This window comes from Kogia breviceps, chromosome 18 (assembly GCF_026419965.1).
Source record: "Kogia breviceps isolate mKogBre1 chromosome 18, mKogBre1 haplotype 1, whole genome shotgun sequence".
Classification (NCBI taxonomy): domain Eukaryota; kingdom Metazoa; phylum Chordata; class Mammalia; order Artiodactyla; family Physeteridae; genus Kogia; species Kogia breviceps.
In genome coordinates, this window is record NC_081327.1 from 10,365,128 (window position 1) to 10,385,190 (window position 20,063).

The 20,063-nt window shown below is 60.3% G+C and overlaps 1 protein-coding gene across 11 annotated transcripts; it reads left to right on the plus strand.

Annotated features, from left to right (window-relative positions):
- Nucleotides 1–1,107: 1,107 nt before the first annotated feature.
- On the plus strand, nt 1,108–20,039 carry ARHGEF1 (Rho guanine nucleotide exchange factor 1). Of its 11 annotated transcripts, none has more exons than XM_059045121.2 (30): nt 1,108–1,221; nt 5,668–5,710; nt 5,807–5,890; nt 6,405–6,518; nt 8,449–8,547; nt 8,963–9,005; nt 9,205–9,451; nt 9,902–9,931; nt 10,213–10,312; nt 10,458–10,554; nt 10,630–10,665; nt 10,902–11,039; nt 11,779–11,884; nt 13,090–13,257; nt 13,532–13,677; nt 15,123–15,269; nt 15,597–15,679; nt 15,911–16,036; nt 16,141–16,255; nt 16,355–16,455; nt 16,555–16,632; nt 16,854–16,929; nt 17,021–17,188; nt 17,715–17,802; nt 17,943–18,029; nt 18,393–18,460; nt 18,551–18,637; nt 19,056–19,219; nt 19,299–19,401; nt 19,701–20,039. In XM_059045121.2, exons 2-29 carry the CDS (start codon nt 5,681–5,683, stop codon nt 19,380–19,382), a joined length of 2,910 nt encoding a protein of 969 aa, XP_058901104.1. In that variant the 5' UTR covers nt 1,108–1,221; nt 5,668–5,680; the 3' UTR covers nt 19,383–19,401; nt 19,701–20,039. The 11 variants fall into 11 exon arrangements, with proteins under 11 accessions (XP_058901104.1, XP_066876319.1, XP_066876314.1 ...); XM_067020211.1 differs by lacking the exon at nt 1,108–1,221 and adding an exon at nt 2,388–2,447; XM_067020218.1 differs by having other exon boundaries at nt 1,111–1,221; nt 10,458–10,665.
- The last annotated feature ends 24 nt before the right edge of the window (nt 20,040–20,063 follow it).

The following is a 20,063-nucleotide window of genomic DNA, read 5'->3' on the forward strand; positions in this document are numbered from 1 at the left end:
TCCTCCTCTGGGACCCAGAAGTCCAGGACCTCAGCCCCCTCCTCCCCCAGCTCCTGGCCACTCCCACACCTGGGACCAGGTAGCCAGTCTTGGCTGTCCCCTGAAAGAACCAGGAAGTGTCTTGGGAAGGGCCCCAACCCAGGCCATGTGACTGAGCAGAGGGGGACACAGCGGGGACCCAGGTAACCATAATCATTTATGCATATTTAAGTCCCAAAGACACAGTGGACTGTCTGGTGAGACTGGTACCAAATTCTGCCCATGGCCACACCTGTTCTCTGGGAGTGGACTTGCAGAAGTGGGATTTGGAGAGTCTGTGGCCCTAAACTGGGGATGGTGGGGAAATCCAGAGGCGGCTGACAGAGAGGGACAGAGATACAGCGTTTCTGAGCTAGAGAGGGGAGGGAAATCGAGACAAGGATAATGATGGAGAGACAGAGCAAGTGAATTGAAAGACACTGAGGAGAAAGGGCATCAGAGGAGACAGAGAGACAGCAGGAAGAGAGAGGAAGAAAAGGAGAGTCTATAGAAAAATGGACATCGAGAGGCTGACCCCTGAGACTCTAGGGAAAGCAACAGTTGGGGAAATGACTGATGGCGATGCAGAAAGATCCAGACCCAGAGATGGGGAGAGAAGGCTCTGAGGGAGAAAGTGACAAAGAGTTGAAAAGACAACGGGGAGAAGCAGGGCCCCGGGAGCGGGAGGGAAAGACCTCAACGGAAAAAGAGAGACAGACACAAAGAGAGGAACACGGACAGAAACACACAGAGGCAAAAAAAAAAAAAAGAGAGAGAGAGAGAGGAAGACCAAGAGACACACAGAGACGGAAAGCAGGGGCGGCTGCTGCGCAGACTGAGGCGGACGCAGGGCCCCCAGCCTCGCCGGGGAGGTGATGGCCGACGCCAGACATATATGAGAAAGGTGGAACCCGCGCCCTGCGGACCGGCAGATGGACTAAGCCGGCAGAGGTCGGGCGGGTCCCGGGCGGAGCGGGGAAAGGAGGGGCGGGGCTGGCGGCGAGAAGGGGAAGGAGGCGGAGGTGCCGGGCGGGCCCGGGGCGCGGGCAGGAAGCGGGGGGGGCGGCGGGGCGGGGGCCTCCGGAAAAACGCCCCAACTTCCTGCCCCGCCAGAGCCAGGAAGCGGGAGCCGGGACACCGGGCCCGGGATCGCCGAGCCCGACCTCGGGCGCCCCGCCGGTCACCTCCCCGCGCGGACACCAGGTACACCGTCCCTGGCCCCGCCCGGCCTCTCTCCCCTCGGCTGCTAGGGGAAGTGGGGAGGAGGAGGGAGGGGGCTGGGCGCTGCCGGCAGTGAAGGGGCCTCCTCCTGGCCCCGCTGAGCCAGCAGGCGCCCCTCCCTGGGCCTCAGTTTTTCCATCTGTCAAAGGGGACAAAGAGAGGAGAACTAATACTTGCTCAGTGCCCAGTAGGTGAGATGAGGGCTGCGAGCCGGGAGTCAAGGCTTCCCAACTGTCTGTCGGAGGACGGATGATCATTCCCATTCCACAAGTGGGGAAACTGAGGCCCAGGGAGTAAAACCGACTCGTCCCAGGTCACATACATCGTGAGACCGAGTGGAGTTGGGATTTGAACTCGCAGGTGCTTTCAGCTAAGCGCCGTCCTCCAACCCCGCATGCTTTAGAGCCACCCAAAAGGAGAAACGACAATAACAGGGTCATAGGCCGTTGTGAAGCTGAAAGTTGCAGAACGCGTTTGAAAGCATTTTTTGGAAAGGTCTTTTTCTGGGTCATGAGTTATACCCTGGGAGATGGGTTGCAGGGCGACAGAACTGGAGATCTTTTCCCATTGTACAGATGGGAAGACTGAGGCCCAGAGAGAGTTAATTACTTTTTCCAGTTTCCACTGCATGTCAGATGGGAAGGTATGCTCAAACCCAGGATTTTTGCTTTGCGGCCCCAGCGGAAAGTGTGAGGCGGGGTGGGAGGCAGTGCGGGGAGAATTAATGTACGAGCGTTGGGAATTCAAACGGTCCCAAGTTAGGGCGGAAAGATAGGGTGGGGATCCCAGTCTGGGGGCTAAGGGCCGCGGCGATTCGGTGTTCTCAGATTGAGCACTGGTCTGGGGGCTGGAACCATCCCCACCGCTGGCCTGAGGGCGGGGGGCAGGGGGCAGGGGGCGGGGCCCAGGAGAGTGACGGAGACAGTCGAGATACGGAAACGCCAGCCCTCCAAGGCAGGCCAGAGAGGCCCTATCTGGCCAGCGTGGCTCAGTGGAGAGCTAGAGCGGCCGGCAGGAGGCGTAGAGTCTCCAGGGCTAGAGGCTGGCAGGAGCGGGCTAGAGCGACTGGCGGGAGGAGTGGAGCTGGACGCAAAGGTGGACTCTGGGGTGGCTAGAGCGACTAGGAGGCGTGGGTGGGGGAGCCCGGAGCCGGCGCGCGGAGGCTTCGGTTCTGGCAGCAGCGGTGCTTCTCCTCCGACCCGGAGCAGGTGAGGGACGCGGCCCCCGGCGGGCGTCACACCCTGACTCCGCACGTCCTCCCCAACATCCCTGACCATGCACACTGACTGCCACGTTCCCTGTAGGATTTGGGGCCGTGTACACCCGCCACGTCCTACATATGATTTGGGGCTCGTGTAGACCCGCCACGCTCCACGTAAATTACAAGGTCCTACAGACCCTCCAGGTTCCTGCTGCCCCCCCCTCCCCCATGGAGGTCCGGCTCCTTACAGATGTGGGGTTTCCATAGGTCAATAGCATCCGCTGGAATCCGGGGCCCTGTAGGTCCTGGGTCTCGGGGACCACCACACTCCCCTATAGAATTCTGGTCCCCTTTTAAGTCTCCAGAGATCCCGTAAACTGGCTTCTTTCCCTTTAAGGACTTATGATCCTGTGTGATCCAAGGATCTTTGTAGACCCACCATATGTCAGATAGAATCTGGGTCCTTATGCATTCCAAGGGCTCACCTTGACTACTCTGTATTTTAGGTTCTTTAAGGCTCCTAGAGGTTCTTGGAGACCAGGCTCATCCACTCAATATCTTATAGACCCTGAGCCCTGCATAGAACCCAGGCACCCATGTAGTCCTCACACATGCCCGCTTTGCTCTAGGACCCCCACCCTTAAGGACCTTCTGAACCTGCCCTCATCTCCACAGCCCCACGCACATAGCACCCCCTCTGCTGGACCCCAGGGCTTGTCAGTTGCCTTTAGATCCATCTGACCGCTTCTCTAGCCTTTGTGGGACCACGCCCCATCTTCTAAGCAACCACCCCCCTCCCCAATCCTCTCTGAGCCCCAGGCCTCTGTGGGGCAGCTGAGTCCAATCTGCACTCCTGCCTAGGCCACAGTGCCCACATACCCCTGACTCCCAGACACCATAGGGAAACCTGATGTGTCTCAGCTTTGGTTCAGATTTCAGTTTCCTAAGGTCGGGGTGGGGATTCCCCATGCTCCAAAGCCGTACATTCTCGGAGTTAAATGAATAAATTCTGGAGCCAGACTGCCTGGGTTGGAATCCTGCCTCTGCCTCTTATGAGCTGTGCTGCAGTTTCCTCTTCTGTAAACTGGGGATAATAAGAAGAAGACTGATTTCACAGGGTCACTGCGAGGATTGAGTTAATATCTATCAAGCATTAGTACTGTTCCTGGCACGTATTTAATGGCACTTAGCGTACATTAAGTGTTAACTCTTATTTCCTGTCACTGTGATGAGGAATAAAAGAGATAATACACATCAAGTGCATGTTCCGGGGCCCGCCTGGCACATAAGCATTTGCTCAGATAACGTGTGTGTCCTCGCCTTTGCCCTTTTGGAATCTTCCCTGACTCTGTCAAACATTTCCCCCCTGAGGGGGGTGAGCAGGGACCCTCCATGTCCATGGTCATGCTTTCCAGTGCAGAAGTTGCAATTGATGGATAGCCTGGTGAAGGTTTTCTTTTTCTTTCTTTTTTTTTTTAATATTTATTTATTTGGCTGTGCCAGGTCTTAGCTGCAGCATGTGGGATCTTTTAGTTGAAGCATGCGGGATCTGGTTCCCTGACCAGGGATCGAACCCAGGCCCCCTGCATTGGGAGCACGGAGTCTTAACCGCTGGACCACCAGGGAAGTCCCTGGTGAAGGTTTTCTATCTCGGATGGGAGTAATAATAGCATGGGGTGCTTGTGGCTTTGAGGGTTCAGTGATTTACTCTGTGAGAAGCACTTAGAGCAGTGCCTAGCACACTGTAAGTGTGGTGTAAGTTCAGCTGTCGTAATAAATTACTATTATTTTTCTGCCTTGTTTTGCAAATTTATTTATGTGAACATTTAACAATGCTCAGATCTTAAGTCACCCAAGCTTGGATGTTGAACAAATACACTTTATGGAAAAGAATAAAAATGAGGCCTGCTTGGGTGAACCCATAGGATGGCATTTGGACACTCCAGAAAGCATCATTGTTTAATGATCATAATCAAAATCCCAGCTGCCATTTATTGAGTGCTAGGGAGGAGGCCTGTGGAAGAGGGAGAAGGGTGGGTCTCCAGCGACTAGGGTTATAAATAGCTTTGGGCTGTGGGGAGAAACCCCACCCCCCGGCACTGGTCCACCCCACCCCTGTTTCCACAGCACCTTCCCACCTGACACGGGCTCGAGTGGCATTAGTCAGACTAATTAAGGACACAGAAGATGTCAGTGGGAAAACGCGGGGAGAAGTGGAGATGCTAAGGGAGACAAGATGGGAGAGACAGCGAGAGATGGGAGAGAGAGAGAGACGAGAGCACATGAGACAGTGACGCAGACAGGTGCGGGACAGTGGCCGCAGGAACCAGATGTGGGGAGACAGGCAGAGACTGAGCGGGGAGACAGGGAGCAAGGGAAGCAGGGGTGGGGCCTAGCGGAGGCGGGGCAGGGACAGTGGGAAATGAGACAGGTCTGAAGGAGAGGCAAGAGAAAATGAAGAAACGGGGAGAAGAGAGTCAAAGGCAAGAAGCAGATTCAATGGAGAGGCAGCTGGGGGGAGGCGAGCCTGCAGACACACAGACCGGATAGGTGGACATAGGGTGAGAGAGATAGACACCCCTTGGGATGAGCTCTCTGAGGACCGTCCCTTGTTTTCTGGGATGGAAGCCGGAAAGATGCCAGGTCCCTGAGGGCAAGAAGTGGGGTCGAGGACTCTTGGTCCTGAGGGAGGAGGGTTCAGAGTTTGGTTTTCTCGGGTGGAGAGAGTTGGGGGTTGGCGGATTTGCCATTGTGACTTCCTGTCACAGGAAGCAGGGCTTGGTGGGTTCAGAGGCAGCATCCTGCCCCAAGCCTGTCACAGGTCAGAGCAGAGCCCCCATGCCCCAGTTATCTCCCTCCCAGCTCCCCTTTAGCCTTTCCACCTCTGCTCGCCCGCCCCGCCTCCTCGGGACCCAGCCCCCAGCCCCTCCTCCATCAGGGACCCCAAATCGCAGGCTGTCCCGGCCACAGCTCTCTCACGGACCCAGGCTCCTGTGGCCTCCAGCTTCCCCCCCACCCCCCACAAGGCTCCCTGCCCTTGGGCTCCCTGCCCTGGCTGGCCTCTGAAGGGCTCTTTGTCGCCACACAGAGGCCCCATTGAGCTGTGGAGGCCGGGATGGGGGCGGAGGCTGTTTACTCACCTTGGCACCTGGGCCAGGAATCTGTGAGTAACCGCCCTGGGCCGCCCTCTCCCACCCCTCTAACCGCGGCCCCTCCTCTTCCCCCAGCCCTGCAGAGCCCATGGAGGCCGAAGACGTCGCCCGAGGGGCGGTGAGTGGAGAGAGCGGAGAGAGCCGAGGGGTGAGGGGGCTGGGGGGCTGTGAGGTGGGGAGCATTGTGGGCTGAAGCCATCCCTCCCCTCCACAGGCCCCAGGGCCCCCCCGGCCTGGCCTGGTGCCCATCAGCATCATCGGGGCTGAGGACGAGGATTTTGAGAACGAGCTGAAGACGGTGAGAGGGAGGTGGGGTGCGAAAGCTCCTGTCCGCGGCTCCCTGGGGCCCCAGCCCTCAAGGCCCGTGCTCAGTGTCCCCTCTGCCACCTTAGGTCCTGTTCTCTGGCTTCAGATGCTGTCACTCGGCCTCCTCTCACTGCCCGTCTCTCTTTCTTTAATCTTCCTGGTACCCTCTTCCTCGTCCCCTCACCCCATCCTCAATGCCCCCCCCATTACAGCACAGACTCTCACCCTGTTTAACCCCAGTTTTTATCGCTGCCCCTGCCCCTGCCCCCTAATTACAGCACAGATCCTCATTCCATCTCTCCTGACTTCTGTCCTCTTCACCCACCATTGTAACATTAAATCTCATCCGTTCTCCCCAACCCCTGACTTGCCACCATCACAGCAGAGACACCGTCAGCACCCCACCTGCCAGCTTGGATCCATCGGGAAGTGCCAGGGAAGAGGGAGGGTCAAGCCCCAAGCCCCTCCTCTGCTCCCCACTGTCTCACTCCCATCCCCGCCCCCAGAACCCCGAGGAGCAAAACAACCAGTTCCAGAGCCTGGATCAGGTGAAGCGGCGCCCGGCCCACCTCATGGCCCTCCTGCAACACGTGGCCATGCAGTTCGAGCCAGGACCCCTGGTGAGGGCGGGGCGGGGCAGGCACGGGGCGGGGCAGGCAGGGGGCGGGGCTGGGACCAGCCGCAGTGCTCGGTGCGTTAGACCAGCGAGAATGAGCCAGGCGGGATCCACAGCGCACAGCTTGAGAGCCAGGAAGCCCACCACGGGATGCAGACAAGGTTGCAGATGCCCCGTGTAAATTTCTGAGCAGTGGACGCAGCCCGGGAGAGTAGGCACGGCAGAGTCTCACAGAGCAACGGAGAATCCAGCAGCCTGGCGGAAACCATGCCCCCGGCCCCCTTCCGTGCCCACGGCAGCATCACCCATCAGTGACAGCGCCTTTTCACAGACTCTGGAAATCAAATTCTCTGAACGTGCCACCAATCAGTCCTTCAGAGCTGGTGGTTGGGAGAAAACCGTTAGCGTCCTCGGGTCTAGGCGGCACAGTAGGCTGTGGTCCAGAAACAAGGAAACTGCTGCAGGCAGCCCACGAGGCAGAGGGAATGTAACGGATGACCTGGAAAACTTGTTATCGGGCAGAAAATACCGGGGAGGTGTGCGTGCAGAGCCATGCCATCTGGGAGACCCCTGCAGGGTCTAGAGAACCCTGCAGGTGACTTAGGGAGGAAGAAGCCACAACACTGGCTGGAGGGGGGCTCTGGGGACCAGGGTCCCGTCCCAAGAAGACCCCGTGCAGCCCATCACAGGCTGGGAGCTGGGCTTAGCCTAGGGCACTGCTCTGTACTGGAAATGCGTGGTAGATCCCTACAGAAAACAAGGAGACTGATGGAAGTGGCAGGGAGGGAGGCCTGGGGGGTGCAGAGAGAAGAGTGTATCGACTGACACCAAAACTTCAGAAACTGGCAGGCAATCAGGAAATTGCCAGGAAAGTGGCTACCCCCTCCCCTGGTGCATGGAGGCTCTGGCCCTCTGGGCAAGGGAGTCCCCCTGCTGAGCCTGAGGGCGTCTAGAACTTGAACGCCTGGAATTTAGCCCAGGGATTGTGCTGACTGCTGTGTCCCGTTACAGATGTGGAAACTGAGGCCTGGCCAGGGCCAGGGGTTCGGCTCAGGTGACCCAGATGGCCTTCGGCATTTTGAGATTTGTCCTCATGCTGTTTCCTCACCTCCTTGGCTGGAGGAGCGGCCGGGAGATGGTCGTGGTCCCTTGGGCTGCTTTGTGTTGGGCTCTGATGGAGTTTTGCTTTATGGGGGCATGGGGAGGGGCCAGGCATAGGTTACTGGGGCGAGTCCGTAGCACACTGAGACCATGTCCCTTACCTGATGAGAGTTCCCCAGGAGCCAGGACAGGTTGGAGGCCCCACAGCATTGCCAGTGTCACCCAGCATGGGGCTGCCACGTAGGCGACCTCAAGGAGTGCTTGGTGAATGAGTGAGTTAGTGAGTGCCACTTGTCCTCCTGTTTATGTGCCCAGTGCCGCTGTGTACTAGGCCCTGTCTGGGACACAGATGAATCAGAACGTCCCCCCTGCCACAGACACACACACACACACACACGCCCTCAAGTAACTCACGGTATTGCTAGGCAATGGGGAGCAGTAGAGACAGGCTGCCTGAGATCCAGTCCCAACTTTGTCACTTACTAGCTGTTTTCTCATCTGTAAAATGGGATAACGATAGTCCTCCCCACGACTGAACAGGTTAATGCGGCTGAAGAGTTTGCACAGCGTCAGGTACACACCGAGCCCGCTTACTGTAGCTGGGGGTGGCGGTAGTAGCAGCAGCAGCAGAGAGAAGACAGGCCAAAGAACCATTTCACAGGAGAGAAAATTAACGAAAGCCGTGGTGGCCTGGGGAGGCAGGCAGGGGCCTGGTACGGGGATGGGGGACATCGGGGAGCACTTCACAGAGGGTTTGTGCCCTGAGGCCTTCCACGGGGCAGTGCGGTTTGGGTGGGGTGGGAGGAGGATGGGTCACGCTTTGTCTCCCCCAGCTCTGCTGCCTGCACGCGGACATGCTGGGCTCACTGGGCCCCAAGGAGGCCAAGAAGGCCTTCGGCGACTTCTGCCACAGCTTCCTGGATAAGTGTGCGGTGAGAGACACCTTTGAGGGGACCCCATACCCCGTCCCCTTCACCCTGGACAGCCAGCCTGCTCCTCCCACCCTCCGACCTGCTGAGGGCAACGTGAAGGGTGGCCTGGTCTGGGGAGACCCTGTGCCAGCCTGGCCCTCCCTCACTGCTCCTTCCCCTCAGAGGATCGTACCCGCTGGCACTTGGGCCGCCATCACATTGAGCCCAACACTGCCCCCTTCGCTGCCGAGTCCTCCCCTCCGTCCCGTCGCCGCCGAGTCCTCCCCTCCGTCCCGTCGCTGCCGAGTCCTCCCCTCCGTCCCTTCGCTGCCGAGTCCTCCCCTCCGTCCCGTCGCCGCCCCTTCGCTGCCGAGTCCTCCCCTCCGTCCCGTCGCTGCCGAGTCCTCCCCTTCACTCCTTTCTCTCCCCTGAGCAGATTCTGCGGGTGTCGGTCCCTCCCACCGTGGCCTTTGAACTTGGTAAGGAGAGGGGCAGGGATTGGGGGGTGAGGAAGAGTTCTCTAGGAGGGAGCAGGAGCCCCCCGGGAGGGAGGCTGCACCCAGGACAGGGGATTGTTCTTCCTTCTTCATGGCCACCACAGCCCAAGGAAGCATAGCTGTCAGAGTCGAAGGGTGGGAGGGGAGCCGCGGCCCAGGGAACTGGCCCCTGTCCCTGCAGACCGCACGCGGCCCGATCTCCTCTCCGAGGAGGTCCAGCGGCAGTTCGTGCAGGAGGTGGTGCAGACCCAGCAGGCAGCCGTCAGCCGGCAGCTGGAGGACTTCCGCTCCAAGAAGCTCATGGGCATGACACCCTGGGAGCAGGAGCTGATCCAGCTGGGGGCCTGGGTTGGGCGGGACCGCGCCAGCTATGAGGCCCGCGAGCGGCACCTGGCCGAGCGGCAGCTGACCCACCTGGAGGAGATGCAGTGAGTGGGAGGGGCCCCGCCGCAGCCCGGAGGGCGCCCTCTGCTGCCCCGTTCCTTCCACTTCCAGGCTCCCTCTGCAGCTTCAGCGTTTATTTCCCAGCGTTCGGGTTCCTCCCCTGACTTCTGGGGCCCAGCCCTGGCACTTTAGTCCATCTGGTTTTGCATCTTCCCTTCCCAGCCTTGGGGTCCCTCCTAGTTTCCGGGTCTTGTCCACGGTCTTGCATTCAGGCCTGGGCTTTGGGTCCTGTCCTTGCAACTCTCACGACCCCGGGTGAAAGTCTGTCCTTCAGTGATTGTCCTTCCCGGATGCGTCAGCAGCACGCCCCCCGTCTGCCTCTCCTCTCTCCCTGTCCCGGCTTTGAAGGGGACAGCAACCTGGACAAGTTTGCTGGGTGGTCAGGGACCCCAGGCTTAGCAAATTTGTCACAAACTTCTTTCTTTTTCTTACAGACACACCATCTCTAACGATGAGGAAAAGAGGTGATGGAAGGAGAGAGGCCGGAGGGGAGTTTGGTTTTCTGGGCCCGAGGGAGGAGGGCCTGCCTGCCTAGGGGCCTGGGCGTTGAGCAGCATCTCTGGCTCCATCCTCTAAAACCCTCTCTCTCTCGCCGCTTTCCTCAGATACTCCGCGGGAAGTGGCCATGGGGCTGGTGTGGGGAGCGAGCGGAGGGGAAGCTGTGAGGGCAGCAGGGTGCCTGCATCCGTGGGGGTGCGCGTGGCAGTGTGTGTGTCTTTGCGCCCTCACCGTCCCCTTCCCACAGTGCTGCTGTGGTCAGTGCCATCACCCTGTACATGCGCCACCTCGGGGTGCGGACCAAGAGTGGGGACAAGAAGTCGGGGAGGAATTTCTTCCGGAAAAAGGTGCTTCCCTGAGCGCCCAAACCTGGCCCTTACCTCCCCAGAGACCCCCCCAGGGAGCCTCGAGACTGCATCGCTGGGGTCTGATCCCTCTTTGTTGGCATCGGCACAGAAATGCCCAGCCCCCTCCTCCCCCCACCTTCCATAGGTGATGGGGAACCGGCGGTCAGAAGAGCCGACCAAGACCAAGAAAGGACTGAGCAGCTTCCTGGATGCCGCCCGCTGGAACCGGGGAGAGCCCCAGGGTGAGGTGCTCAGCCTCAGCCCCGCCCCGACTTCCCCATGCTGCCCCCACCTCATGGTCCCATCTCTCGTTTCAGCCCCAGATTTTCGACACCTCAAAGTTGAGGCTGATGGTAATAGTCCTGAAGCTAGAGCATCCATCCTGGGGACCTGAGAGAGGAGGGCAGGGGACCTACTAGGTCTGAGGGAGGAGGGGCGAGGGGCTGGGACTCCTGGCTCTGAGGGTGGAGGAGGGGTCTCCTGGGTGATGGGGAGGATGGGGCAGAGCCAGCATCTTGGATCCCCAGGCCTTTGTGAATTAGAGTCGCTGGGCTCTCATCTTCCCCCTTGTCCTTCAACGCCTCCCCAGGTGAGAAGCCAGGCCTTACAGAACGTAAGGGAGGTCTGGGGATGCCCTCCCGGGACCGGAATGTCGGAGCCCCTGGGCAGGACACCCCCGGAGTTTCTCTGCACCCTCTGTCTGGGGACAGCCCTGACCGGGAACCAGGTGAGAGTTTCCTGGGCCCCGCAGCAAAACAGCCCCTTGGTTCTCTGCCCTCCCTGGTCACCAGGGTTATTGATAACCAACCCCTTCCCTCGGTTTACCCTTTCCACGGCTTTCTTCGCAAGCTCGCACCTCTATTCTGGTGACGGGTTTCCCCACCTCCCTGGACTACATTTCCCGTCAGCCCCCACGGCTTCATTTCCCAGAACCCTCTCTGAGTACATTACCAATCAGCTCCCCTTAGATGGTGAGCCCGGCTGCTCCATGAACTTAAGGTCTCACATTCCTTGGGTGGCCCTCAGCCCGCTGGATCTCAGACTGCTACTTGGCCAGGCCTGGGTTCAGATCCTGGCTCTGCGCTTGACTTGTGTTAGATCTTGGAAGTCACTCCCCACTCTTCGAACCTCAGTCCCCTCACCTCTAAACGGGTACATTCTCTTCCCACAAGTCCCAGCTGAGCGTCGGGAGAATGCATGGATGTGGAGGCATCCAGCCTCCTCCCCGAGTGCGAGGCTGGCACCCTCGTTTTGCAGCATCTTCACCCACTGAGCCCCACCTGCCCATAGCCCAGTTCTCAGAGGTCTTTCCATCTGTCTGTCTCCCACTGAAGTACAGAGCAGCCACTTGGTGTCGGCCAGGCACTGGATGGCTGTAGAGGAACGGAGGCCCCCAGGGTGTGGGTCTCCCCGTGGCAGGGACCTTCCAGCCAGCTTTGCTTTCCCCACCCCCATTATCCTCACAGGTGTTGATGCCCTCCCTGAGCTGGGGGACCCGCCCCCGCAGGGCCCTGCCAGCCTGGAGCCTGCACCGCCCCTGGAGAGCACAGAGGAGGGTGCTGACACGGAGAGGTGCCCGGGGCTGGGTGCAGGGGAGGTGCCGGGCGCAGGACCGGGCTTATCCAGTGCAGGGAGGGTGTGTGTTGGGGGTCGCACTGCCACTTGCACCTGCCTGTCCCTGAGCCAAGCCGTCTCCACTCTGCCCTGCTCCTCCCTCTTCCCGTCTTCTCCCTTTTTCTTCCGCTCTGTCTTTCCTCATCTCCCCTTTTCTTCCTTCTTCCTCCATTTTTCCTTCTCTTCTTCCTCTCCTTCCTTTTTCACTGATTTTTCTCTCTCCCCCTCCTCCTCCTCTTCCTCTGCTTTCCCTCCCCTCAGCTCCTCCTGGCCCCTCTCCCTTTGCCCCCACCCTCGCCCTGCACTTCTCCATCTCCTCCCCCTTCTCTTTCAAGCCTCCAGCCCAGCCGCCTTGCTCCTGCCTCCCAGTGCCCCTTCCCTCCGTCCCCCAGCCCTCTGTGCTCGGTGCCTGGGGGCCCTGTCCCCCTCACAGTTGGGGGGCAGGCTCTGCCCCCTGCCTGTCCTTGTGCTGCTGCTTTGGGGACCCTTTGGCGGGTGGGGGAGGTGAGTTGGGTTCCATCTGGGTCCACCTCTGACCCTTTGCCCCTCTCTCCCCAGAAGGTGGAAGAGGTGGGTGCCTGGGCCCTGGGTGGGGGGAGGGCTAGCCCCTCCCCCATTTCTCCCAGCCCCTCCCCTCTCCCCATGGGCCACCCCCTCCCCTTCACCCCTGTGAGGGGTGGGTGGGCACGCCACCCTCAAGCCGAAGAGCTAAGTATTGAAATCCCCCTTCCCTCCCTCAACTCCTGCCTCTGGCCCCATCCCCCTGCCTCGGGGAAGGGAGGGTTCAGTTTTGTGCTCCATACTGGGTTCCCCTCCCCTCCTCCACCAATTTCAGTATCCCTTCTGGCCACCCCCCTCACTGCCCCAGCACCCCAAAGTCACACTGGTCCTTCTGACTCTCTCCTCTCTTCTGTTGCATGTTTGATCTCTGTCCTGGTCTCTCCCTGTCTCTGTCCCTGTCCTGGTCTCTCCCCATCTGTCCCTGTCCCGGTCTCTCCCCGTCTCTGTCCCTGTCTTGGTCTCTCCCCGTCTCTGTCCTGGTCTCTCCCCATCTGTCTCTGTCTATCTCTGTCCTGGTCTCTCCCCGTCTCTGTCCCTGTCTTGGTCTCTCCTTATCTCTGTCCTGGCCTCTGCCTGACTCTGTCCTTGGCCTCGGGGTCCAGGCTGTCGGGGCGTCTGGGGCGCTCGGAGAGCCTGCGGGTGAGTGACCGCCGCCGGCCTTCCCGGGGCAGCCTCGGGGCTAAGGGCCGGGGTGGGGGCCGCTCCCGGAGCGACGTGGACATGGACCCCAGCTCCGCCACGGCCGTGCTTGGCCCTGCCCGACGAGCCACGTACGTCACTCCTCCCCCCTCCATCCACTGAGGCAGCCTGGAGAGTCAGGGAGGCCGGGGTGGGGGGGTCTTTGCCAGAATCACCAAGAACTGGGTATCAGATGCTGAGGTCACTGAGGGCCTCCAGTGGTCACAGGACAGGGGTAAGAGGCTTCTTCCCAGATCTGGAGGCTGGTCTGCAGCCCTAGGGGATGGGGTTGGACACTATAAAGAGTTGAAGGCTCCTCTCTGGAATGCCCTGCGCTGGGGCCCTAATGAGGCCTCTGTCCCACAGCCCCGAGCCTGGAGATGAGGGGGAGCCGGGCCGCTCGGGACTAGAGCTGGAGCCAGAAGAGCCCCCCGGCTGGCGGGAGCTCGTCCCCCCGGGCACCCTGCACAGCCTTCCCAAGAGCCAGGTGAAGCGGCAGGAGGTCATCAACGGTGAGTCACCCCCTCCAACCCACTGTGGCCAAGGACACAACTCAGCTCCAGCAAAGGCAGACAGACGCAGGGAGATGTCCGTCTCCGTGTTACTTACACCGGGCAGAGCTTGAAGGCAGCCCGCTCTGACAGAGCACTGTTTGTTAAGTAAATTTTGGAATATTCCATGGAAAGGGAATGCGGCCATTGTTGAAGTGACGTTTCCAAAGAATTTGTTGTAGTGCAGGACAGTGTTGGTGTCAGGAGCCAGAAACAGTCTAAAACATTGTATTTCTAGCGTAAGCCTTTGTTTCCTCATTTGGGAAATGTGGGCAGTGATAGTTCCTACCTCAAAAGACTGTCACGGAGATGAAGATGAGATGATTAGTGTGAAATGTTCAGCAGTGGTGGGTCCAGGGTAAGAGCATTCGGATGCAACTGCTGTTATGACTGTTACCGTCAGCGCTCAGGGGAGAAAAAGATTCCCACCCAGAAAAGTTTGGGAAGATAATCAATACATTAGCAGTGCTTACTTCTGAGCAGACAGATGATGGGAGTATCATTTTTGTCTCGATTCTGTGCTGTGATTTCAACTCATTTGTGTGTTGAGGGGAGTTTGGCAAACGTACAGTACTTCTGGAAGCTCATTTGGAAGTTAATTTACAGATGACTTAATAGTAAGAAGGGTTCTCATTCAGAATTTTTAGGGCAGTAGATAAATGCTTTTTGGGTCACAGATCCTTCTGAGGATCCTTCAAAACATCAGCAGTGGTATCCGATAGAACTTTCTGGAATGATGGTAACATGCAACATCTATGCTTTCCAACATGGTAACCACCAGCCGTATAATGGCTGTTGAGTCCCTAAAGTGTGGTGAGCACAACTAAGAACTGAATTTTGCATTGCATTTCATTTTAATTAAGCAGTATTTGAACAGCTGTGTGTGGCTCGTGGCTACCACGTCGGACAGCATAGAGGTTTCTCTCACCAGAAAAATATACATACGTAACACACAAAATGGTACATTTAGTCTCCGGGGACTTTTGGGGCCCCTGGAACTCGGGCCGTCGTCCTGTGCACAGAGGGGGTCATTGTGCCAGAAACTGAGCCTGAGAAAACTTGCTGGACAGTTAGACATAAAACACAGCTGCAGGCAGTGAGGAGACCAACTTGTCTCGGTTCGCCTGGGACTGCCCCAGTTTCAGCACTGGAAATCCCATGTCCCGGGAAAACCATGGTGCGGGGCAAACTGGGACCACTGGTCACCTTGGCTGGCTGCCCCAGCCAGAACAGAAAGGCGGTGGGGCTGAGGAATCCTCAGTGGCTGTTTCAGGGGCAAGTGACTCCACCCAGAGAGAATCATCCCTGTCCCGTGCCCTCCTCCTCATTCCCCAGCCTGCCTCTGAGAATGCCCCCCCATAGCTTGCATGCTCCCCAACCATGCCTCCTGCCCGGTGGCCCCGCAGAGCTGCTGGTGACAGAGGCGGCCCACGTGCGCATGCTCCGGGTGCTCTATGACCTCTTCTACCAGCCCATGGCGGATGGGGGCTTCTTCTCCCTGGAGGAGCTACAGAACATCTTCCCCAGCCTGGACGAGCTCATCGAGGTGCATTGTGAGTGCAGGGCTGTGGCCCTACGTCCCACTGCCAGCTCTCTCCTTCGCTGCCTCAACGACAAACCCCGGAGCCTGGTCTCACGGGCAGCCTCTGTTCCAGCTCTGAGGACGACCCCACCCCAGAACCCCAGAGCTCACATTCTAGGGACACATCATCAACAAGCATGTGGTGGGGAGTGAGCGGGGCGGGGGGGACAGACCCACCAGCCCCATGGATCAGACACACCCACCTGCAGCCCGACCCCCCACCACCAGCTCCCGACCAGCTCTGCATCCAGTCTCACGGGCCCCGACAGCACCCCCCTTTCCTCTCTGCTCCCCGCAGCCCTGTTCCTTGACCGCCTGATGAAGCGGAGGCAGGACAGTGGCTACCTCATTGAGGAGATCGGAGATGTGCTGCTGGCCCAGGTGAGGGTGCCCAGCCTAGGGCCACCCCCTTCCCCTCTCCCTGCCCCCTCCTCCTGGCTGGGGACCTGAAATGCAGGCCCCAGGAGACCAGGTCTCAAGCTTTCAACCCCTTCAAGATCCAGGCATCTGGGCCCCTAACCTGCCCTCCTGTCTAGGCTGCCATCCCCATGTGAGGCCCCGCTCCCCCCAATCCCACCTGAGACACCCTCCCTGGCCTGAATCTTGCTGTAGTTTGATGGTACCGAGGGCTCCTGGTTCCAGAAAATCTCCTCCCGCTTCTGCAGCCGCCAGTCGTTTGCCTTAGAGCAGCTCAAAGCCAAACAGCGCAAGGAGCCTCGGTTCTGTGCCTTTGTGCAGGTGAGGCAGGGGTCTGGGCCCTAGGGTCCTGGGGGAGGGGGGCCGGCGTCCGGGTGCCCAAGGCCAGCCGCAGCAGAGCCGCCTCAGCACTGCCGTCCCCGCAGGAGGCCGAGAGCCGCCCCCGGTGCCGCCGCCTGCAGCTGAAAGACATGATCCCCACGGAGATGCAGCGTCTGACCAAGTACCCGCTGCTCCTGCAGAGCATCGGGCAGAACACAGGTAGCCGGAGGCCCCGCCCCCTTGTCTCTAACCGTGGCCTAGGGACTGGGGGCTTCCAGGGTTGGGGTTCACCGGGGCTGGTCTCCCCCTTGCCTGCAGAAGAGCCTGCGGAACGGGAGAAAGTGGAGCTGGCGGCTGAGTGCTGCAGGGAAATTCTGCACCACGTCAACCAAGCCGTGCGCGACATGGAGGACCTGCTGGTGAGCCTGGGAGCTTGTCCCCCTCGGGGTCACTGTGGGTCGGCCCTAACTCTTGGCTTGTCACGAGGACACTCCCTTCCCTTCCCTTCCCTGCCCCAGCGGCTCAAGGATTATCAGAGGCGCCTGGATTTGTCCCACCTGCGGCAGAGCAGCGACCCCATGCTGAGCGAGTTCAAGGTGGCCCCGCCCCCGCCCCCGCCCCCGCCCCACCTGCCCTCCCCTCTCCTCCCCTCCGCCCCGCCCTGGGGATTCTCTGATAACACACCCAGGAAGCAAGAGGGTTAGCCCTGACCCCCTTCTCATTCCCAGCGGGGCAGCCCCTCCTGACCCCATGGTCATCCCCACCTTCCCCTGCCCCGCCCTCACCTTCACTGACCATCACTCCTTCCCGCCTCCAGAACCTGGACATCACCAAGAAGAAGCTGGTCCATGAGGGCCCGCTGACGTGGCGGGTGACCAAGGACAAGGCTGTGGGTGAGCGCCAGGGCTGCGAGCGGGGGGCTGCGGGACAGGGCTGTCAAGTGAGGGTGCTGAGCACGGGCCTCGCCCCCCCCCTCCCCCGCAGAGGTCCACGTCCTGCTGCTGGACGACCTGCTGCTGCTGCTACAGCGCCAGGATGAGCGGCTGCTGCTCAAATCGCACAGCCGGACGCTGACGCCCACACCCGACGGCAAGACCATGCTGCGGCCGGTGCTGCGGCTCACCTCCGCCATGACCCGAGAGGTGGCCACTGGTGAGGCCCCAGGCACAGCTGTCCCCGAGGCAGGGGAGGAACCCTCCAAAGAGCCCTGCCCGGCACATTCCGGCGGCCGAGGGGAGGCCTGGCAGCCCAAGGCCGAGGCTGTGAGGGGCGGGGCCCTGGGCTGGGCACAGCTGGGGCCGGTTGTGGATTTTATTGAGTGAGATGGGGAACTGCCCCAGGTTTTTGCACAGATGAGCAGCCAGTTCTAACTGGTATTTTGAAAAGACACTCTGGCTGCTTCTTGGGGGTTGTAGGCAGCAGGGGTGGGAGCTGGGAGCCCAGTGAGGGGCCATGGTGGTGGGAGGGGTGCCAGGGGTCTCATAGGTAGAGCCAGACTGGGGGCTTGTCTCCTGACTAGGTGAGGGAGGGCTCCGGAGGGAGGCACCTGGGGCGGGGGGTGGGGGGCGGTGGTGAGTTGAGTCGTGGGAGCCACAAGGTTGCCACCATGATGGGGGCCTTCCCCAGGTGCATGTTGGGATGGCCCTGGCTTTGAGCCCCACCTCTCCCCCCACTGCAGATCACAAAGCCTTCTATGTGATTTTTACCTGGGACCAGGAGGCCCAGATATATGAGCTGGTGGCCCAGACCGTGTCGGAGCGGAAGAAGTGAGCAGCTTTGGGTTCCAAGAGAGGGTGGAGGAGGAGGAGGCCCAGGCCCCCGGATCTCTGGGGACAGGGGGTGGGTGGGAGGTCCTGGCACAGGGTCTGGGGGCTCTGACTGCCCAGGGGCTGCCCTGTCTCCACAGCTGGTGTGCCCTCATCACTGAGACCGCCGGATCCCTGAAGGTCCCTGCCCGCACCTCCCGACCCAAACACCGGCCCAGCCCCAGCAGGTGAGGGGGCCAGGGAGGCAAGTGGAAGGCAGGGGGCAGCTTCCCTGTGTGTCCCCAGAACCTGAGCTCCAGCCCAGTCTCCACGTGCATGTGTGTGTCCGTGTGTGTGTGTGTGTGTGCGTGTGCGCGCACACGTGCCTGTGAAGGTGTGTACACTCGTGCGCCGACCCCACACGGTCCATCTGTCTCCCAGCCAGGCCTGTCTTCCACCAGCCGGGCCTCTCTGTCTCCCTGTCTCCCAGCCTTGACCTCTGTCTCTGTCTCCGGACTTCCCTGCCTCCCCACCTGTAGTTCTCTGTCTCCCTGCTCCTGCTGCCCACCAGGGCCGGGGCGGCGGGTTCACCCAGCACTTGCTCCCCCCAGCACCCGTGAACCCCTGCTCAGCAGCTCTGAGAACGGCAACGGTGGCCGAGAGATGACCCCGGCTGACGGTGAGCCTAGATAGAGGGGTGCCAAGTGGGGGTGGGGTGTCCACAAGAAGCCCAGTAGGATCTGAGTCCCCTGCCTGCTCCCTGACCCAGGCCGGATGGAGAGAATCTTCAGCGCCCTCCTGCCCTTCTGCAGACCAGGCCCTGAGGGCCAGCTCGCCGCCAAGGCCCTTCAGAAAGGTAGCTCAGCCCCACCCCCGCAGGGCTGCCGCCACCGCGGGCTGGAACAGTACTTTCCAACCTGCGTATGGCCAGCCGCCATAGAAAGCACCAAATCCACCTCCTGCACGGCTCCGAGCCTGCACCACTGTCCTTGGTGGCCCCAAGTCCCTCTTCCTTTGCAGCCCCGTCCCTTCCTTAACCTTCCGTTTAGCCTCTCCCTGGACCCGCCTCCGTCCTCAGTGCCCTCTGCCCCACCCCCACCTTAGCCCTAGCCTCACCTCTGCACCCCCTTTTGCAGCCCCCAGCCCCTTCTGCAGGTCTGGCCAACCAGAAGCTCACTCCCACCCTCAGGCCCCTGGCCTCTTTCCCACCCCCCACATCGCACCCATCCCAGCCCAAGCCCTGCCTCTGACTTTGCCCCCTTGCCCCTGTCCAGTGCTGTCCCTGAAGCAGCTCCTGCTCCCCTCGGAGGAAGACAGCGGGGTGGGGCCTCCGCTCCAAGGTGATGGAGTCCCAGGGGGCGGCCCCCCAAGCCCAGCACAGCCCCAGGAAATTCGGGAGGAGCTGCTCAGCCTGGAGGAGACCATCAAACAGCTGGAGGTGGTGGCCTTGGGGTGGGTGGGGAGGAAGGGGATTGACTCAGTGGAGGGATGCTTCTCATTGACGATCCCCCAACCAGGAGGTGGAGGAGGAGTTTTGCCGCCTGAGACTCCTCCTGTCTCCGCTCGGGGAGAACACTGTCACCCAGTCTGGCTGTACCTGAGGCCCCCCGCCCCAGGCAGGTGAGTGGGGGACTGGGGGAGCCAGGCACCACCTGGAGAGGAGGGACCAGAGTGGCTACCTCAGGCACTCGCCGCTCCACAGCCCCCTCCATCTCTCTCCCTCTGTCTTTGACTTCTGCATCTCCCCCCTCTGCCTCCTGCCTCCATCTGTCCGTCTCTGTCAGTTTCTATTTCTCTGGCTCTTTTGTGCTCCTTCCCCACCCTCCCTTTCTCCCTGTTTCTCCATCTCTCTCCTCTTTCTCTCCATCTCTCTTCCCATCTCCATCTCCCTTCTTCTCCTACATCTCCCCCTCCCCCAGGCCTTTTCGAGAGAAGGAGAGGGCCACCCGCCACTGCACAGCTGCCGCAGCATCTCCAACCCCAAGGGCCTGAGGAGAGGGAGCCAGGCTGCCAGGGCCACGCCTAGGGGGGCCCAGCTGGGATCACTGCCCCCCGCACCTCCCACTGGCCTCGGCCTACTCTCCCTCCTGCTTGGGGGACTCAGGGCTTCATTCCATGGGGGCACCATCTGGCCCCCATTCCTGGGCCATCTCAGTATTGCCCGGGGTGGGGGGGGGCAGCCCCCACCCCCAAGTGCCTTTGCTCTGTTTTTATACCCTGAATTGGAGGTTTATTTTTTAATATATATTATCTAAGGAGAGGTCTGTGTTTGTAAGGGCGGG